We start from the raw sequence: 18912 nt of genomic DNA on the forward strand, positions 1-18912 counted from the left end.
TGGTTTCGGCTCATCATTGATATTTCTATCTCCCTCTCCCTCTCCCTTTCTCTCTGAAATCAATAACAACATATTTTCTCTAGCTGGTTTGGCTCAGTGGATAGAACGTTGGCCTGGAGGCTGAAGGGTTCTGGGTTTGATTCTGGTCAAGGGCACATGTTTGAGATGCAGGCTTGATCCCCAGTGTGGGACATGCAAGAGGCAGCCAATCAATTATTTTCTCTCATTGATGTTTCTGACTCCCTCTCCTTTCCTCTCTGAAGTCAATAAAAATATATTTTAAAAATTAAAAAAATGTATGAGGAATAAAACCATCCACAGAAATTTGTCTTCATTTTTTTTTATAGATTTCCTATCAATTTTTCACAGTTATCAAAGAGGAGAAATAAATCAATAGACTTCAAATTCTGGTGTCTTCAGGAACATTTGCGTCACTGATTTTTAAAAACAGAAATGCTAGGGCAACACACCAACCCAGAGATTGTAATTCAATATGTGACGACTCTGTATTACTCTCAAGTTTTAGAACTACTGAGTTAAATGATTAAATGTTTGTGCAAGTATTAAAAATAAATTACATTACAATTTCAATATGTTTCCTTTTGTAGATTTGATCACAACGATTGTCCTCGGCATGATTTCTTTTACATTATTGAAAAGTAAGAAATATTGTAACACAAGCACTGACTTTTTTTTATTAATTTAGTATCAATAATTTAGAATCAGTATTCATTCCTATTAATATCAGTCTTTTATAATATATGCATTTATTGCTATAAATTTACTTCTAGGCACTGCATCTCACAAATTTTGAAAAGTTGCATTTTCTTTTTTATTAGTTTGAAGTATTTTTATTTTTATTTATTTTTTTAAAATATATTTTATTGATTTTATACAGAGAGGAAGGGAGAGAGATAGAGAGTTAGAAACATCGATGAGAGAGACACATCGATCAGCTGCCTCTTGCACACCCCCTACTGGGGATATGCCCGCAACCAAGATTCCTTGACCGGAATCGAACCCGGGACCCTTCAGTCCCCAAGCCGACGCTCTATCCATTGAGCCAAACCGGTCCCGGCAGTTTAAAGTATTTTTAAATTTCTCTTTTAAGATTTCTTCTTTCACTCATGTATTACTTAGAACTGTATTGTTTGTTGTACACGTATTTTGATAGTATTTTGGAATTATGATTATCTACTTGACTTCTGTGATAACTTCCTACCCAAACCAAGTAATGGTTTAATGTTTAAGTTTGAAAAGAGGAAACATAAATAATAAAAATATCTTTTTCCAGGTCATATCTGAGGCATCAACCAGATAAAAACTTGGTAAGAAAACTATAATTTTATTAATCAGCCTAATATAGAAAGTAACCAAAGCATTTTTCCTTTTCTAGAGAGTAAAATATAGTTGGAAAAAATATGGCTGCCCATTAAAAGTTGATTTCAGAACAAATTTTCACCCTTTGCTTGAACTGTAAGTATATTCTACTAAAATTTGAACTTACTTTCAAAGTTTCAAAATAAAGGATGAAAAGAGGGCTAATTAATCATGCATTTAATAATAAATATTTTTGGGCACCCGATATATGTGACATTAGGTTTTCAGTACTAGTTAACTAAAGTTATATAACCCATGGTTCCTGCATGTTGAGAGAGGTTACAATTTAAGAAAGCTGAGACTCTTCTCAGAGGTTAAGCAGTCTCTTTTTTTTAAAAAAAAAAAAATATATATATATATATATATTTATTGATTTCAGAGAGGAAGGGAGAGGAAGAGAGAGAAACATCCATGATGAGAATCATTGATCAGCTACCTCATGCACACCCACTACTGGGGATTAAGCCCGCAACCTGGGCATGTGCCTTGATGGGGGATTAAACCATGGCCTCCTGGTTCATTGGTCGATGCTCAACCACTCAGTCACGCTGGCAGGATTGTAGGCAGTCTCTTAAACCTTGCTTTCCCTCTCTAAATCGCATCCCAAGCTCCTACTGAAAATTTGATAGAAACTACCTTCCTGGGGTGACATCTGACTTTTCTTTCTATGGGCCAATAATAACAAAAGCTTGCAAGGAATGAAACTATTACTAATAAAGGGAATAGTGAGATTTCAGAAATATCTCTTAACTTAATTCTTATAAACGGTATTAAAATATTAAGTAAAAAAATGCTCTGAGTCAGGCTTTTTCAAGTAATTTTATATCCATTAGCTTGCTTCTCTGACTTTATTCTTGATTTATGATTACAGAAGTCACATAGCTGTTACAACAATTTTAAATATATTTAAAAAAAAGATAAATGATCATGTTTCTAATTGGTTTTGCTGTTATAAATAGAATAATAGTGAATATCCACTCATGTACATGTTTGGACTCTAGTCTAGAGATGCCATCAGGATGCATTACTGAAAGTAAAATCCTAGGTGTAAGACCTCAAAATTGTAGTCAAGGCATTCAGTTTCTGGGATCCCACAGGGTGGGTGGGTGTGGAGTAATGAGTCAGGAGTTCCAATTCAGTTTTGCCATCAAACTTTTCCCTGTGAGGATCCAAAAGGCCTCTGCTAGCATATCCTCCACCTTCCCCCCAACACACACACACACAAACCCACACTCCTCACCATGGCAGTTGAAAGACTCCTCGCTGTTTCCTCATTCTCCTACATCACCTCCCACAATCCCTCTGTCACGGGTCCTCTGAGCCTCCGGTTAGTCTGCTGTCTTGTTTAGTTTGATCTTCTCTACACCCACTTAGGCCACTGCTCCTCCTGGGCACCCCACACTCTTCCTCTCACCATGCCCACTATACTTTGTTTACTTCATCCTAGGGGCCCAGTGCACAAATTCGTGCACCTTGAAAGGAACTGTGGGCTGCCAGGCTGCGGTAAGCACAGGGGCGGGTCTTGACCCATCCTCCATGCCCCTTCCCGGCTCTTTCCACCACAGCCCCCTGTTCCCTCTCTGCCCACAGCTCCACTCCCATGTGCTGACTGACTGCGCTGGCCCTACTTGCATCCGCTAATGGCACGGAGCGACCGGGGACAGCGCCAGCAGAGGGTGCGAGTGGGGCCAGCGCTGTCAACAGGTGCGAGGGGTGGCTGCTGCCCTGATGGATCACCCCTTAGGAAGAGGGGGGGGGGGGGGAGTGGAGAAGCCCTCAGGGGCGATCAGGGCCAGCAGCCACCACTAACATCTGCTGATAGCACTGAGCGATCGGGGCCAGCACCGGACACCGGCAGTAGGTCTGAGCGGTGACTCCAGCACCAGCTCTGGGTGCGAGCGGGGCTGGCACTGGCAGTGGGTGTGAGCAGCAGCTCCAGTGCCAGCAGCGGGTGGGAGTGGGGTCAGCACCAGCAGCAGGTGCGAGTGCCGGGCAGGACCATGCCACGTGGGAGCAAACAATTTTCGGTAACCACCAGAGGCTCGCCCCGATGACAGTGGCCGGTGCCCCGCCTTGGTCTGGGGCCCCTGCTCACCTGGGAAATTAGCCTGTAGCCAAGGACACCAGATTACCTTACCTCTGTAGAGAATGGCTCAGGAACAAGGCTGGGCAGAATTTTACAGATAAAAGGACAACAGATTCACCATCAAAAACTAGCAAGAATGAAGCAAGTCCTGGGAGTATGGTCCAGCCAGCAATGCAAGTCATCCCAGCTGCCTCTCTGCTTTCTCAACGCCCATGACAATCCTTCCCAAACTGAAATGTGGTGCCACAGAATCCACCCTGCTCTACTCTGAGGCAGGGAGTTCAAGAACAGGCATTATGGCTATTTAGGGGCACTCGGGATTTGTTTTCATCAGATACTAGAGGCCCTGTGCAGAAAATTCTTGCACGGACAGGGTCCCTAGGCCTGGTCAGCGATCAGGGCTGATGGGGGCCTTCTGGCTGCCGTCCAGGACCTTCCTTCATTCTGTGCCACCCGCTGGTGATCAGTGCACATCATAATGTGTGATTGAACTCCCAGTCTCCTAGTTGAACTCCCGAGGGACAATTTGCATATTAGGCTTTTATATATATATATGGATGGGAAGACACATAGACAGAAATGACTGTTGTGAAGGAAGACACTTGTTCTACACACTGCTCCCAAGAAACAGGAGGCACAGCAGGTCATATAGGGTCACATGGGAAGCACCAGGGTCGTCAGGAGCAAAGGGAATGAGGGGAAGCTGGGGTGAGAGCCTTTCCAGAGTTTTCTGTGGGAAGGACTGGATAAGGAGGGTAAAGCAGGCTTAGGGCCGTCTGTTTTGAAAAATGTGAGCAGGCTCTGGGCCTAAGAGCTGCCACTAGTGGTCTGACACCTGGCCCTGGGTGATTAGGGCAGTTAGATAGTGGCTTGGAGTATGAGCACCCAGGAAGGAGGTGGTTGGAGTGGGGGCTCTGGATTGGTTGACTTGCAAAGGCCAAATAATTGGCCTTTGAGCATAGGAAAGGCATGCTCAAAGGCCAATTATTTGCTATCTCTACAAATTACACTTCTTTTTTAAAAATATATACTTTATTGATTTTCTACAGAGAGGAAGAGAGAGGGATAGAGAGAAACATCGATGACAGAGAAACATCGATCAGCTGCCTCCTGCACACCCCCTACTGGGAATGTGCCCGCAACCAATGTACATGCCCTTGGCCGGAATCGAACCTGGGACCTTTCAGACCACAGGTCGACGCTCTATCCACTGAGCCAAACCGGTTTCGGCTCTATCTCTACAAATTAATTAACCCTGGGAGGTCAGTCCCTCCTGGGTCACAAGGCCCAGGATTGAAATCATGTGTCTGCAGGGTCAGCTGAGAGGTCTCTCCTTCCCAAAAGTAGAAGTTGCAGAGGGAAGTCACAATTGTAAGGCAGTTAGTTGACTACTAGTGCCATTTCTAAATTTCCCAGATTTTAGTAATAGTATATCTTCTATTAGTGAACATTAATGAAAATAAGCCATGCTTACCCAGGCAAGTATTTTTGTCCCATAATCTCAATGGAATAAATAAAATATTAAGATCATTATTAAAAAAATATTTATTTATTAAACTGATTGGGATGATATTGGCCAACATGAACATACAGATTTCAGATGTGGGTTTCTATGTGACATAATCTGTATTTTCCACCACCCAAAGTCACATCTTCCCCAGTCACCAAATATTAGGACTCCCAAACCCAGGGGTCATACAATTTATCCTATTGCCACTAGATGGCACTGTAGCTTATTGTTGTTGTTTTTTTTTGTGAGTGTTAAAAGATGCCAGCTCAGAGTTCAAGATCCTTTTCATTGCAACTAGTCTCAGTCATTCAAAAAATATGACCGCTTATAGAAGATGCAATCAAGCATGCTGCACCTTCAGAAGTTCTAGAATTAGAGCTTTACTGAAGCCTGACCCAAATCTCTGAAACTGTGTACAAAATTGTGTATATTCCCACACGTGTTAGTTCTCCACGACTTTCCTACCGCTCCAAGAACAAGTCCGCTACTCGTTACTCACATCCGATCTCTCTTTACGATTTCTAAGAAAAATTCACATGAAAACGAAATAGCTTCTCAGATACCACTTTCTGATACTTAAAATTTTTTTTCTGCCCAGTTTGTGAGAATGGGACAATACTGCTTTCTATAAACAGGATTGGATGGTAGCAATTTGTAGCTGGCCTGGGAAGCCAGATAAAATAACTGCAAAGTCAGCAGAGACCTGGGCGGTGAAGGAGGAGACGCCAGCAGGGATCTGTTGTTTTGTATGAATGGACACAGAGTGGGACCCAGAAAATGCATCAGACACTGAGGCATCCCGCCTGAGCCCAAGGTCCTACGTGAAATGCCCATCCCAGGAGCGTGGGGGACAATCCCATTGAGAAAAACAAGCAATAACTGACAGAGAAGGAAGACCCAGAACCATCTTAAATCAGTCACAAGCTCTGGTTAGCAAAAGTGTGCCTTTATCAGCACCTGAACTTTAACTTTGGTCTTAAGTCCCTATTTTTTAATATATATATATATGTATGTATTTCAGAGAGGAAAGGAGAGAGAGGCATAGACTGGTTGCCTCCTGCACACCCCCTACTGGGGATCAAGCCTGTAACCTGGGCATGTGCCCTGACCCAGAATCAAACCTTGACCTCCTGATTCATAGGTCAACACTCAACCACTAAGCCACGCCAGCCGAGGTCAAGTGCTTATTTCTTAATGATGGCAGGAAAAAATAATCTTACTAATTTGAAGTAACACATCTCTTTTATTTATTTATTTATTTATTTATTTATTTATTTATTTATTTTTAAATATATTTTATTGATTTTTCACAGAGAGGAAGAAAGAGGGGTAGAGAGCTAGGAACATCGATGAGAGAGAATCATCGACCAGCTGCCTCCTGCAACCAAGGTACATGCCCTTGACCGGAATCGAACCTGGGACCTTTCCGTCTGCAGGCCGACACTCTAATCCACTGAGCCAAATCGGTTTCGGCAACACATCTCTTTTAAAACTCACTGAGTTTAGGGTAAATAATCTCAATGGGGTGTATGTCTCAGGTGCCTGTGTCGGGGAGCGGGCAGTGTGTCCGTGTGCTGATGCTTGTTGCTGGCGAGAGGCTTCACGTGTCCCTGAGCATGTGCAGTGCGTGACCATCACTCCAGGAGCTTCTGATGACTCCTGCTTCTCAGCCCCCCCCCCCCCCCCCCCCCCCCCCCCGTTCTCCTGAGGGCAGCCAGCCCTCTGACCCCAGTGCCACCTCCAGCCGCTTCCTCCAGGGAGACCTGCAGCATCTCCATCCTCACGGGGGCCATTCTGTGGGTTCATTCCCGGGGACGTACGAGGCCACACTGGACATTCACGGATTAAACGACACCAGGGGATCTTGCTCGGCCCTCTCTCCCTTGCACACTTCCATCTTTCTCCCTGCTGCCAGTCTGCTCACAGGGCCCTGGCCACCCTCGCCTTATCAATACATGGTTCCTGTCAGGTAAAGAGAAGTTACAGCTCCAACTGTTAAAAAACAACAAAACAACAACAAGAAAAAAAACCTGCTTCATTACTGTCTGGTGTATTCTTAGAGCTGGAGGAAACCCGCACAGTAGGCACGGTGATGGTTTCCCAGGGAGGAGTGTGGAGGCCTCGAGAGCTGAAGGAGCTTCCCCAGCCGAAACCGGTTTGGCTCAATGGATAGAGCATCGGCTTGGGGACTGAAGGGTCCCAGGTTCGATTCCGGTCAAGGGCATGTACCTTGGTTGCGGGCACATCCCCAGTAGGGGGTGTGCAAGAGGCAGCTGATCGATGACTCTCTCTCATCGATGTTTCTAACTCTATCTCTCTCCCTTCCTCTCTGTACAAAATCAATAAAAATATATTATTAAAAAAAAAAAAAGAAGAAGAAGAAGGAGCTTCCCCAGGTCACAAAGCTGCCCAGTGATCAGGACAGGATTGAAACCTAAGCCCGTCCAACTCGAAAACCAGAGCTCTCGATCCTTCTATGCCACTGGAAAACGAAGCCAGCCACTGAAAATTAATTTATGAAAAAAGAGTCGTCGTCACGTACAACAGCCTTAGAGGGGCCAGAAGAAATAAAATAACGTTTACAGCCGGGACCGGTTTGGCTCAGTGGATAGAGCATCGGCCTGCGGACTGAAAGATCCCGGGTTCGATTCCGGTCAAGGGCATGTGCCTTGGTTGCGGGCACATCCCCAGTTGGGGGTGTGCAAGAGGCAGCTGGTGGACGTTTCTCTCTCATCGGCGTTTCTAACTCTCTGTCCCTCTCAATTCCTCTCTGTGTAAAATCAATAAAATGTATTTTAAAAAAATGAAATAAAATAACGTTTATAGCAGCATGATGCAGTGGTGTTTTGTGTTTGCTGTTTTCCAGACACAATGAAAACGGCTACGTCGAAAACGTGGAAGTAAATTTCATCGTGTGGGAGATCCACGGCAGGGATGACTACAGCTTTAACATGACGATGCAGAAGGTACGCCATGCTAGAATCAAGCAGAACTTAGCCTGCGATCAGACATGCCTTTCTATTTTAAACCTATAGATAAATTACCTAAGAAAAATAAAACCAGCCTGCTGAGGGTAGGGGAAAAAAAAAGAAGCATATAATCTCTATAGCCTAGGATTGCTAAAAATTAATTTACGAAAAAGAAGCCATTGTCACATAAAACCGACTTACGGGGGCTAGAAAAAAAATGAAATAATATTTATAGTGGCATGATGCAATGACAGATCAATACTCACTTTTCTCGCCACACTATATTTAACGCTGGGGGAATTTATGAGTCTGCCCCTGGCTTCCAGACATGGATCACATCTGTGCTAAATCAGACAGACGCGCTCCGGGCTTCACCCCGCTTGGGTTCTTTGATTCACGCGCCTCGCTGACCTTGACTTCTTCTTTTTTTTTCAAATATATTTTATTGATTTTTTTACAGAGAGGAAGGGAGAGAGATAGTGATCTAGAAACGTCGATGAGAGAGAAACATCGATGAGAGTGATCTAGAAACGTCGACCAGTTGCCTCTTGCACACCCCCTACCTGGGATGTGCCCGCAACCAAGGTACATGCCCTTGACCGGAATCGAACCCGGGGCCCTTCTGTCCCCAAGCTGATGCTCTATCCACTGAGCCAAACCGGTCTCGGCAAATGAGTAAATTCTTAATACTGTAGGATTCACAGTTTGTCTGGTTTGTGTTGACAACTACCGTACTACCGTACCGTATACAGGTAATAAATTTCCTTTATTTCCATTTAACAATAAATGTGTACCGTATTCTTCTTCATGGAAAAATAAGACATCCCCTGAAAATAAGACCTAGCGCATCTTTGGGAGCAAAAATTAATATAAGACACTGTTTTATTTTTGGGGAAACAGGGTACTGCCAGAACTAATTGGCCTTTAGTTAGGTACCAAACATAATGCTCGCACCACACATTCCTCCTGCACTTGTTGAACACTCAGTGTGTAAGTCCTTCTGTTCTCCTTTCCCAAACCAGCCCCATCCTGAAACTGTTCTATCCTTGGCCCAGGCTCCCGTTACTCTCCAGCTTCTCCAACTTCCCCAGGGTGCACTAGGGTTCAATGCTCTGAAGGCCTTCAATATGCATTCCTCACAGGATATCCTTTTCCCTCTTTTCCTGCCTTCCTCAAATAAATGGTACCCACTCATCAGAGTAGAAGAGGGGAAGCATCTCTTATAAGATTATTAGAGTTCACACATGAAAAAAAAAAAAAAGGCAGAGTTAGAATATCACCACTTTATAACCCAAGTAATAGAGGTTGTTACAAATACCGTATTTTTCGGACCATAAGACACACTTTTTTTCCCCCAGAAGTGGGGGGAAAAAGTCCCTGCGTCTTATGGTCCAAATATAGCCTACACATATACTGTAAAAAAAAAGTTTTTTTACTTGCCCGGCTCTGTGTGGTCTCTGTGTGCTTGCCCGGCTCTAAAATGGTTCTAAATGCTGCTGTTTACTTTACAGGGTTGATTACATGTGTTTATGACTGTGATGTTGGGTTTTAATGCACATAAAATATTTTAGGACACTATTTGTTTCAGAATCTTTTTTTCTTCATTTCCCTTCTCTAAAAACTGGTGCGTCTTATGGTCCGGTGCGTCTTATGGTCCGAAAAATACGGTAAATGTATCCCAACCAGTTTGCCAATGGACAAGTGGATAAAATGAACAAATGCCAAAGCTTCTTGTATTCCAAGGGGAAAAAAAAAAAAAAGAAACCTCTCATCCAACTTGCTTTGTGAATCCAAGAGAATCTTAAAACAAAACAGAATTATGAGAGAATCTCACTCATGACCATTGATACAAAACACCAAAACAAACTAGTAACAAAACTCATCAATATAATAAAAATATTATATTCTGCCCTGGCTGGTGTGGCTCAACTGGTTGGGCATCATCCAATGCACCAAAAAGTTGCCAATTCAATTCCGGGTCAGGGCACATGCCTAGGTTTTGGACTTGATCCCCAGTAGGGCGTTTGCAGGAAGCAGCTGGTTGATGTTTCACTCTCTCTCTTTAAAAAGAAAAAAGAAAAATCAATAAACAGACAAATTTTTGTTCATTTCACATAGAAGAGTTGAATGAAAATCAAAAGTAATCCACTATAGCCAAAAAAGGTTTGGCTCAGTAGATAGAGCGTCAGCCTGCAGACTGAAAGGTCCCAGGTTCGATTCCTGTCAAGGGCATGTAACTCGGTTCTGGGCACATCCCCAGTAGGAGGTGTAAAGGGAATCATGTAGGTAATTAGATAATATAAATGTTTTTTGTTTACTTTTCCTGATTCAAAAGACAACTGCATAAAATACTGCTTTTAAAATTATACCGGAGGATTAGTAACATATAAAATACAATATACTGCCGAAACCAGTTTGGCTCAGTGGATAGAGCTGTCTCCTGCATGCCCCACACTGGGATGGAGCTGGCAACCTGGTCATCTGCCCTGACTGGGAATTGAACCTGGGACCCTTCAGTCTGCAGGCTGATCCTCTATCCACTGAGCCAAACTGGCTAGGGATAACATTATTTTAAAAATAAACCTTAGAAAATTATAAATAGATGGTAACTTCCTTAATCTAATAAAATATAGATTTTTAAAATCCTATAGAAAACATCATACTTAAGGTGAAAATTTGAAAACCTGAAATCAGGAATGAAATAAGAGTGCTGATTACCACTACTTCAGTACAATATTGTTCCTGATCTTTGTAAAGGGGAAAACTATAAACATATAAACTATAAACTATATAAAAAGTAAAAGGATTGGTAAGGAAAAACTGAAACTGTCCTATTCACAGGTGGCATAACTGTTTATATGAAACAGTTCAAATTAAATGAATTTAAGTTCAAATCAAATTAAGTGAATTTAAGAAGTTCTCTCCACACAAGGTTAATATACAGAAGTTTATTGATTCTCTGTATATCAGCAAACATTTAAATAATTAAACATTTTTAAAAAATATACTTTCCAATGGCATTAAAATATATGAAGTACTTATGAATAAATTGATATACTATATATATATATCTATATATCTTGACAGAGTGGTTGTTTAAATGAGGCCCAGACGTGGAAGTCAATGACCACACTTAACAAGCACCTCCCATTAGAAGAAGCTTGGGGACCTGAGGTAAGAAAAATTTTACCTTGCAAATTGATTTATTAATTAATTAATTTATTTTTATTATGTCATTTTATTGCTTTCAGGGAGAGGAAGGGAGAGGGAGAGAGAGAGAAACATCAATGATGAAAGAGAATCATTGATGGGCTGCCTCCTGCGTGCCCCACACTGGGGATCGAGCCCGTCAGGCATGTGCCCTGCCTGAAAATGCAACCTTGACCTCCTGCGTCATAGTCTGACTCTTAAAACTGAGCTACACTGGCCAAGCAGAAGAACATTTCTTAATGCCAATTACCAACCCTAGACCGTTTTTAATTTTTTGCAATTGAATTTTCTTAAATTTAAATTAATGTATGTTGTTATTTGGAGAATCAAATCATATCTCATGAATAAAAAGTGACAGAGAAGGTACTTCAGCCTATAAAATGTTCACCCTAAAATCAGAATGTTACTTTGCTTCTGCATCAGAATCTATGCATGTCAAGACAAAGATATATACAAATGATGTGTATTGTCCTCTGTATTCCAAACATCCACTACTCCCTAACTTTCCAGCAACATAACTCTAGAGCAAGCATGTCAAACCCGGGGCCCATGGTCCGCATGCAACCCACAATGAATATTTCTGCAGCCTAGTCAATATAACAGTATGTAAGAAACATTTTAATAAAAGTTTAATAACTTAATTTTTACAATATTCTGTTATACATTATCTACACTAATAAAAGAGAAATATGCAAATTGACCATCACTTTACAACACCCACCAGCCAATCAAGGTTGAGTATTCAAATTAACCTGGCAAAGATGGTGGCAGCCCCGCCCCCCAGCTGCTCTGGGCAGCATGCATGCAGGTGCAGAGCAGCCAGCAGAGCTGAAAGCCTGCTATTAGGGAGAGGGCGGGGGTTAGGGGGTAGTAATCCATCGGTTTTATCAAACTGACAAAAGGACCCACATAAAAAACTTATACACACACACACAATAAGTTTAGGGAACCCTGATATAGAGACAAAAAGAGGAGAACTAAATGCTGGATCATTCAACTGTTTAGAGATTGGAGAAATGAGGAGGGGGCAAAGGAGATGAAAGAGGAACAATCCAAGGAGTAGGAGGAAAGCCAGGTAAATGTGGTGTTCCAGACACACATCATGTAAAGCAAGTCTCTTGGGAGGAAGGGATCAACTGTGTCAAATCCACACTAAGACAGACAGGTCAACTATGATGAGCATTGAAAACTGGCCCCTACAAACATACCCCAACATCCTTCTGCCTTGGTGAGTGGAAACTCCATCCTCCAGCTTGAGCAGGAAAGAAGCTTCTGAGCGTCATCACATGCCCACATTTGGTCTTTCGGGAAATCTGTTGGCTCTTCCTTCAAAATCTATTCTGAATTTGGTCATTCCTCACCATCCGCAACCCCCAATTGCCACCACCCTGCTCCTCCATCACCAGCCATCTGGGTTAGAACAGCAGCACCCCTACTGGTAGGTCTCCCTGCTTCAGCCTTGCCCACCAGGAATCTAATCACAACACAGCAGCTAGAGTTGCTTCCAAAACCTAAATGAGAACATGTTACTCTTCTGCTCAAAACCATTCAGTGGTTCCCATCTCCGTTACAGCAAAGCCTTTATTATTTGCTATGCCCCGCCCCTATGACTAGCCAGCTTCCTCCTTCAGGCCTTTACTTAAAAATAAACTAGTAAAAAGAAAAATCAGCTACTCAAGCCCAGCCACTGTGTTTTCAGTGGGTGATTCTGTCAGGGAACGGGCCCAAGTGTGGGCTCCATCCCCAGTGTGGGGTGTGCAGGAGGCAGCCGATCAATTATTCTCTCTCATCATTGATGTTTTTGTTGTTGTTGTTGTTGTTGTTGTTTTAATATATGTTTATTGATTTGAGAGAGAGAGAGAAAGAGAGAGAGAGAGAGAGAGAGAGAGAGAGAGAGAGAGAGAAAGAAAGAAAGAAAGAAAGAAAGAAAGAAAGAAAGAAAGAAAGAAAGAAAGAAAGAAAGAAAGAAAGAAACATCAATGATGAGAGAGAATCAGTGGGGATGGAGCCCACAGCCCTGGCATGTGCCCTTGACCGAAATTGAACCTGGGGCCTTTCAGTCCTCAGGCCGATGCTCGATCCACTGAGCCAAACCAGTTTTGGTTCATCATTGATGTTTTCATCTTTCTCTCCCTCTCCCTTCATCTCTGAAATCAATAAAAATACATTTTAAAAGAAATCAACTAGTCAATGAAGACTTCCTTGGCCACTCTCTAAAAAAAGTTAACCATCACCCCATGACAGTCTGTATCTCCCTTCCCAATTTCCCTTAATGTCATTAGCATTTGTCACTCACTGACACATTGGATATGTAGTCTGCCTATTTATCCAATTTATTGTCTGGCTTCCCAACTGGAATGTAAGCTGCATAAGGGAACAAAATTGTATGTATTTTGTTCATTGCTGTATCCCCACCATCTACCCATTATGAGTGCTCAAAAAATTAGTGGGACTAATTAATGGAGTATAGTCAGCTACTTTTTTATAGAGTATTAATTCCACTATTAAGAAAGCATAAGGTATTAAACTAGTCATGGAGTCAGTTAAAAATAAAACTTGCCCTATGACTTTTGTTGAAGGGTCTGGGGTTGGGGATAGGTGTGACAAGCTATTTGCCAAAAATCTCACCAAGGGCACCCAAATGTTTTAAGATTTTGCCAAAATAACACATTACTTGAAGCAATGGACCACCTGTTAATTAACAGTCCTGGAGCATGCCCAGTCAGTATGCCACCTGTTAATTAACAGTCCTGGAGCATGCCCAGTCAGTATGCTACAGTGCAGTGGTTCTCAGATGTTAATGCACATCAGAATCACCTAAGGGACTTGCTAGAACAGGTCTTTTGACCCTACCTCCAATGTTGCTGGTTCAACAGATCTTGGGAGGGATGCCGAAATCTGCAGTTCTAACAAGTTCACAGGTGATGCTGCTATTGCTGATCTGGAGACCACGTTTTAGAAGCAGTGAAATAGTGGCTTACATTCAAGGAAGGTTTGGAGTGCCCACACGAGGCCCTAAATACTCACTCCTACTGTATGGAGACACAAGGCTCTCCACCAGAAGGGGACATGCAGTCTGGAGTCTGAATGTAATGGAGCACAGGTACCTGCAAAGACTAGCTGTCTGGGTGAGCAAAGCTGCCCTCCTGATGGTGTATTAACTGAACATGGCCACCAGTGGCGCTCTCTCCCTGAAACATGTATTTAGCTCCTGGAGCCGCTCTGATTGCTACTTAGTCCTGGCTCTAGTCTACAGTGATGAATAGCCTGCATAAAAGATCTGGGAGATGACTCTAGAGATGCAAATTCTCAGAAGAAAAACTGAAGGACTCAAAAGGAAAAGTGACATTTTTCACAGATTCTTCCAAGTTAATGTTAGAGCTTGAGAAGGAAAGGGAGAACGTGGGTACTGAGTTGTTGGCTACACACACATACACAACTCAAGACAGGATTCAAGTTTCTAGACGTGGCTGACGCACTATTCTGAGAAGTCCTCGGCCAGAAAGGAGGCGTACTTCATGAGGCTAGGGAAGATTGGTTTTCTCGGAGGCTAGATGGCTTGATCAAGCGGGATTTTGTCTTTGTTTCCTGTTCAGAACTATAAGCACTGTTTTTCTTATGCTATTGGGAAACCTGGAGACTTGAGTCAACCCTACGAGATTATCAACAAGTCTAACCGGAACCATTTGGTTTGGCCTATGCATCGTACTGGAATGTATGTGTTTCGAGTGAAGATCCTGGATCCAAACTATAGGTGAATATAAATGTCTTATTACAATTGTTTTAGTATTAATTCCTCAAAAATTAAATTTTTACATTTAAATTTAATATATTGGGGTGACATTGGTTAATAAAATTATGTAGGTTTCAGGTGTACAATTCCTAATACATCAACTGTACATTGTATTGTGTGTTCACCATCCCAAATCAAGTCTTCTTCCATTTTCTCCCATACCCTCTTCTACCTCCCTCACCCCTTCTCCTCTGGTAATCACCATGCTGTTGTCTGTGTTAATTTAATTTGATTTGGTGTCGCCTCGATATTCAATTTTTGTTATGATTTACATATCGATATTTGCTGTCTAATTTTTGTAGCAATCACAACAAGCATTCTTTGGGGGTGGGAGATAAGATTTCATGTTAAACATTAATTAATCAATTCACAATTACTATGTTCCTTGGTTATGATAGATGCAAATATAACATAAGCACAATCTCAGCCTTCAAGGTACTTATAATTAAACTGGTTGGGGAAGACACACACAAACCAAAGGAAGTTAAATCAGAGCAATACTGAGATATTTTCAAATATAATAATTTGTATTATTAGTGAGCAGAATAATAATTCAAAGATGGGCAATATCAATGCTATTTTGAGAATCGGAAGAAAACTTCATGGAGAATAAGGAACATTGGTATAATTTACATTGCCGGAGGACTAGACTACACCCTTCAGAAGCCACACTAATAAGGAAATGTCTATGGCTTGTGGGTCATGAAGGAAGGTGGAAAACACCTTGAGTGAGGAAGGTAGAAAACAAAGGAGGGAGACTAAGGTAAGGCATAATGTTGAAGTCCATTTCAAACCATGTCCTAGAGAGCCTCCTTAGCATCTTTACAAGGGGGGTGTTGTGATGAAAGTAAGTTCCTAAAAAAATTAGCCCGAGAAGAGCACAAAGAATGGTATAAATCTTACACTTAATATTTTATCCAGGGGTGGGGAAGAACAATTCCACAGAGAATTTGTTTAAAGGAATAATGACAAGATAGAATAAAATTTCCATTTCACTCTGCAAAGTCCAATAAGTAAGCTTCACAAAGGCATGCCAATATCACTAAGTTAAGAGGGAAGGAAATTCCTAGTAGGAGGAATGAAAAGATATAGGTCCAATATGGTGGTGCCCAGTGGCATGTGAACCATGAGGAGTTTTCCCAGTTCCAGGAATTACTAAGGTGATGAGGGCGACTGATGACAGGACATGAATTAAACACTACTGTTATAACAGCTCTCTCTGCAGGAGAAAACGATGCCAGCCAAATCTGTAAACAACTCTATGAGTTTGATGAGGCTCATGTCAGTAGGGACGGAGTCATAAAAGACTGTACAGCTCAGACTTCATCCGCATTAAAACACCTCCGAGAAGAAAGAGAAAAGAATCTGGACAATTTCATGTTATTAAAGCAACTTAGGAAAGAACAGACGAAGTTGAAATGGATCCGGTCAGAACTGAATGCTGAAGAAGTGGTAAATGACAGGAGCTGGAAGGTGTTTGATGAACGCTGCCAAATTCATTCAAGCCTCCAAAGAATGAATAAAAATATTTTTTTTTAATAAAAAAAGGACCAGGTCATCTCATAAAAGCTAAGCATGACATATGTCAACAAGGCGGGCTTCCTAGGCTGATTTCTGAGCCATCAGTCCAAGACCTTTAATGATTTCAGTCCCACTTAGCCAAGACCTCAAGTGTAAATAATTCTGATAATTATGAAGAAATCAATGGCTATTTTATACTGATTCTGTTAAAAAATATTTTATAGCTATTAAAATAATTTTCTGACTTAGCAGGAAGAATAAAAAATCTCACGGGGTCTGGGCTCACCATTAACCGAAGAGTCCCACAAAACACTATTTCAAAAAGAAACCTGTACCTCCATGTTTATTGCAGCAATAGCCATGACTTGAAAGACACCTAAGTGCCCATCGATAGATGAATGGGTAAGTAAGATGTGGTGCATATATACAACGGAATATTTCTCAGCTATATAAAAAAAAAAGAAAATCTTCCCATTTCAACGTCATGGATGGACCTTGAGGACATTGTGCTAGAAAGTCTACTTTGAGTCTTTTTTCAAAATATATTTTCATTTTTTATTTTTTAATATATTTTTATTGATTTCAGAGAGGAAGAGGGAGGGAGAGATAGAAACTTCATTGATGAGAGAGAATCACTGATTGGCTGCCTCCTGCATGCCCCCCAGCCTCCCCTACTGAAGGTCAAGCTCACAACCCGGGCATGTGTCCTTGGAGTCAAACCCAGGACTCTTCAGTCTGCATGCTGACACTCTATCCACTGAGCCAAACCAGCGAGGGCGCATTGGGGCTTAATTTTGCACTAGTAGCTATGCAGTCTTAGGCAAACTGCTTTGTCTCTTTGAGATTATTTCTTTGTCTGTAAAATGAGTCAATAATACCTATTTTAGCCAAAACCGGTTTGGCTCAGTGGTAGAGCGTCGGTCTGCGGACTGAAAGGTCCCAGGTTCGATTCTGGTCAGGGGCATGTACGTTGGTTGCGGGCACATTCCCCGTAGGGGGTGTGCAAGAGGCAGCTGGTCGATGTTTCTCTCTCATCGACGTTTCTAGCTCTCTATCTCTCTCCCTTCCTCTCTGTAAAAAATCAATAAAATATATTTTAAAGAAATAATAATAATAATACCTATTTTATAGTATTCTGGGGATTAAATGAAGAGCCTGGGTTAAAATCCCTAACTTTGCTGGGCACTTGGCAAACACCCAATAAAAAAGTTCCTTGTATTTCTTCCTGCGACGTGAAGGTAGGTAAAATGACATTATTAATGTTTATTTAGCTATCTCCTGTCTCATTTCGAGCAACGTGCTAAATTATAAGAGAGACTCGGTAACTTTAGAAACAATAACACAGTTTCCTATATTGACTTCCTAACGTTCTCAGCTTCCTGAAGGAATTAGCCTACATCAGGTAAACATCACATGCACTTTGATCAGAAAACCTTGCATTCAAATCCCAGCTCTACCACTTACAACTGTGTAAGCATTTATAAGTAGCTTAACCCCGTGGTCGGCAAATAGAAGCTCGCAAACCACAGGTGGCTCTTTGGCCCCTTGAGTGTGGCTCTTCCACAAAATACCACGGCCTGGGCGAGTCTATTTTGAAAAAGTGGCATTAGAAGAAGTTTAAGTTTAAAAAATGGCTCTCAAAAGAAATTTCAATTGTTGTACTGTTGATATTTGGCTCTGTGGACGAATGAGTTTGCCGACCACTGCCTTAACCTATCTGAGTCACCATTTCCTCATCTAAAAGGAACAGTTGCTATAAATTTGGTACATTGCCTGGTACCTAGCAAATACTCCATTAGTATTATTTGCGGTCCATGTTAATGATTTAAAAAAAAATAACTTTATTATTTTTGTCAATACTTATTATTGTTAATTATTACTAATACCGTTATTGCATTTGTCTTGGGAACCACTATCAAATGGAGTACAACTGTTAGCAGGTCAGTGAGGTTGTAGTGACCAGCTCGAGGAAATTCTGTAGCACACCTACGGAAAAATCATCACTGCTGTTATATAAATGTATCTGTTCTCTCCTTTGTCAAGATGATACTAAGATTACACATGATTTGATCATTACCATAGAGATGTGGAGGGAGCCTTAATGTATTGCACTTAATTTAATCTTTAATATTGTTTTTCTAATTTGCAGTTACTGTAACCTAACAGCTCTCTTTGCGATAGAGACCTATGGAATGATTCCCAGGTAATAATTGTGCCTAATCAGGCTTTAAAGAAAGAAGTTGTAAAAGACCCAGGTGGTAGCTAAAAAGGAAAAAAACCCTCACCCATTTTCCTGGGACCTAATATTTCTGCCCAGTATGCTGTCCTAGAAATTGTATCAGTTACAACAGGGACCCAGCAGGAGGGAACTCCTGAGAAGTGTTACTGCAGCTAATTTCCTCTTTTTAAAATATATATAAATATATTTTAATTGATTTCTGAG

General features: G+C 41.6%; 1 protein-coding gene and 1 pseudogene across 2 annotated transcripts in view; both read left to right on the forward strand.

Moving 5' to 3' along the window:
- The window catches only part of CATSPERE (catsper channel auxiliary subunit epsilon), a gene marked incomplete at its 3' end in the record, with an annotated part of 71967 nt that extends 53291 nt beyond the window's left edge, over window positions 1–18676 (forward strand). The window contains exons 16-22 of the mRNA XM_084868515.1: window positions 609–659; window positions 1295–1328; window positions 1397–1476; window positions 7843–7942; window positions 11033–11119; window positions 14752–14909; window positions 18619–18676. Of these exons, the coding sequence (XP_084724641.1) occupies window positions 609–659; window positions 1295–1328; window positions 1397–1476; window positions 7843–7942; window positions 11033–11119; window positions 14752–14909; window positions 18619–18676 (568 nt within the window). The remainder of the gene's footprint in view (window positions 1–608; window positions 660–1294; window positions 1329–1396; window positions 1477–7842; window positions 7943–11032; window positions 11120–14751; window positions 14910–18618) is intronic.
- LOC311614266 (protein MIX23-like) lies at window positions 16048–16471 on the forward strand (annotated as a pseudogene). Its single transcript has one exon. The product of its transcript is annotated as a protein MIX23-like (transcript).
- Window positions 18677–18912: the final 236 nt, after the last annotated feature.

The sequence above is a fragment of the Pipistrellus hanaki genome (genome assembly GCF_964339955.1).
Source record: "Pipistrellus hanaki genome assembly, chromosome: 20".
Lineage (NCBI taxonomy): Eukaryota > Metazoa > Chordata > Mammalia > Chiroptera > Vespertilionidae > Pipistrellus > Pipistrellus hanaki.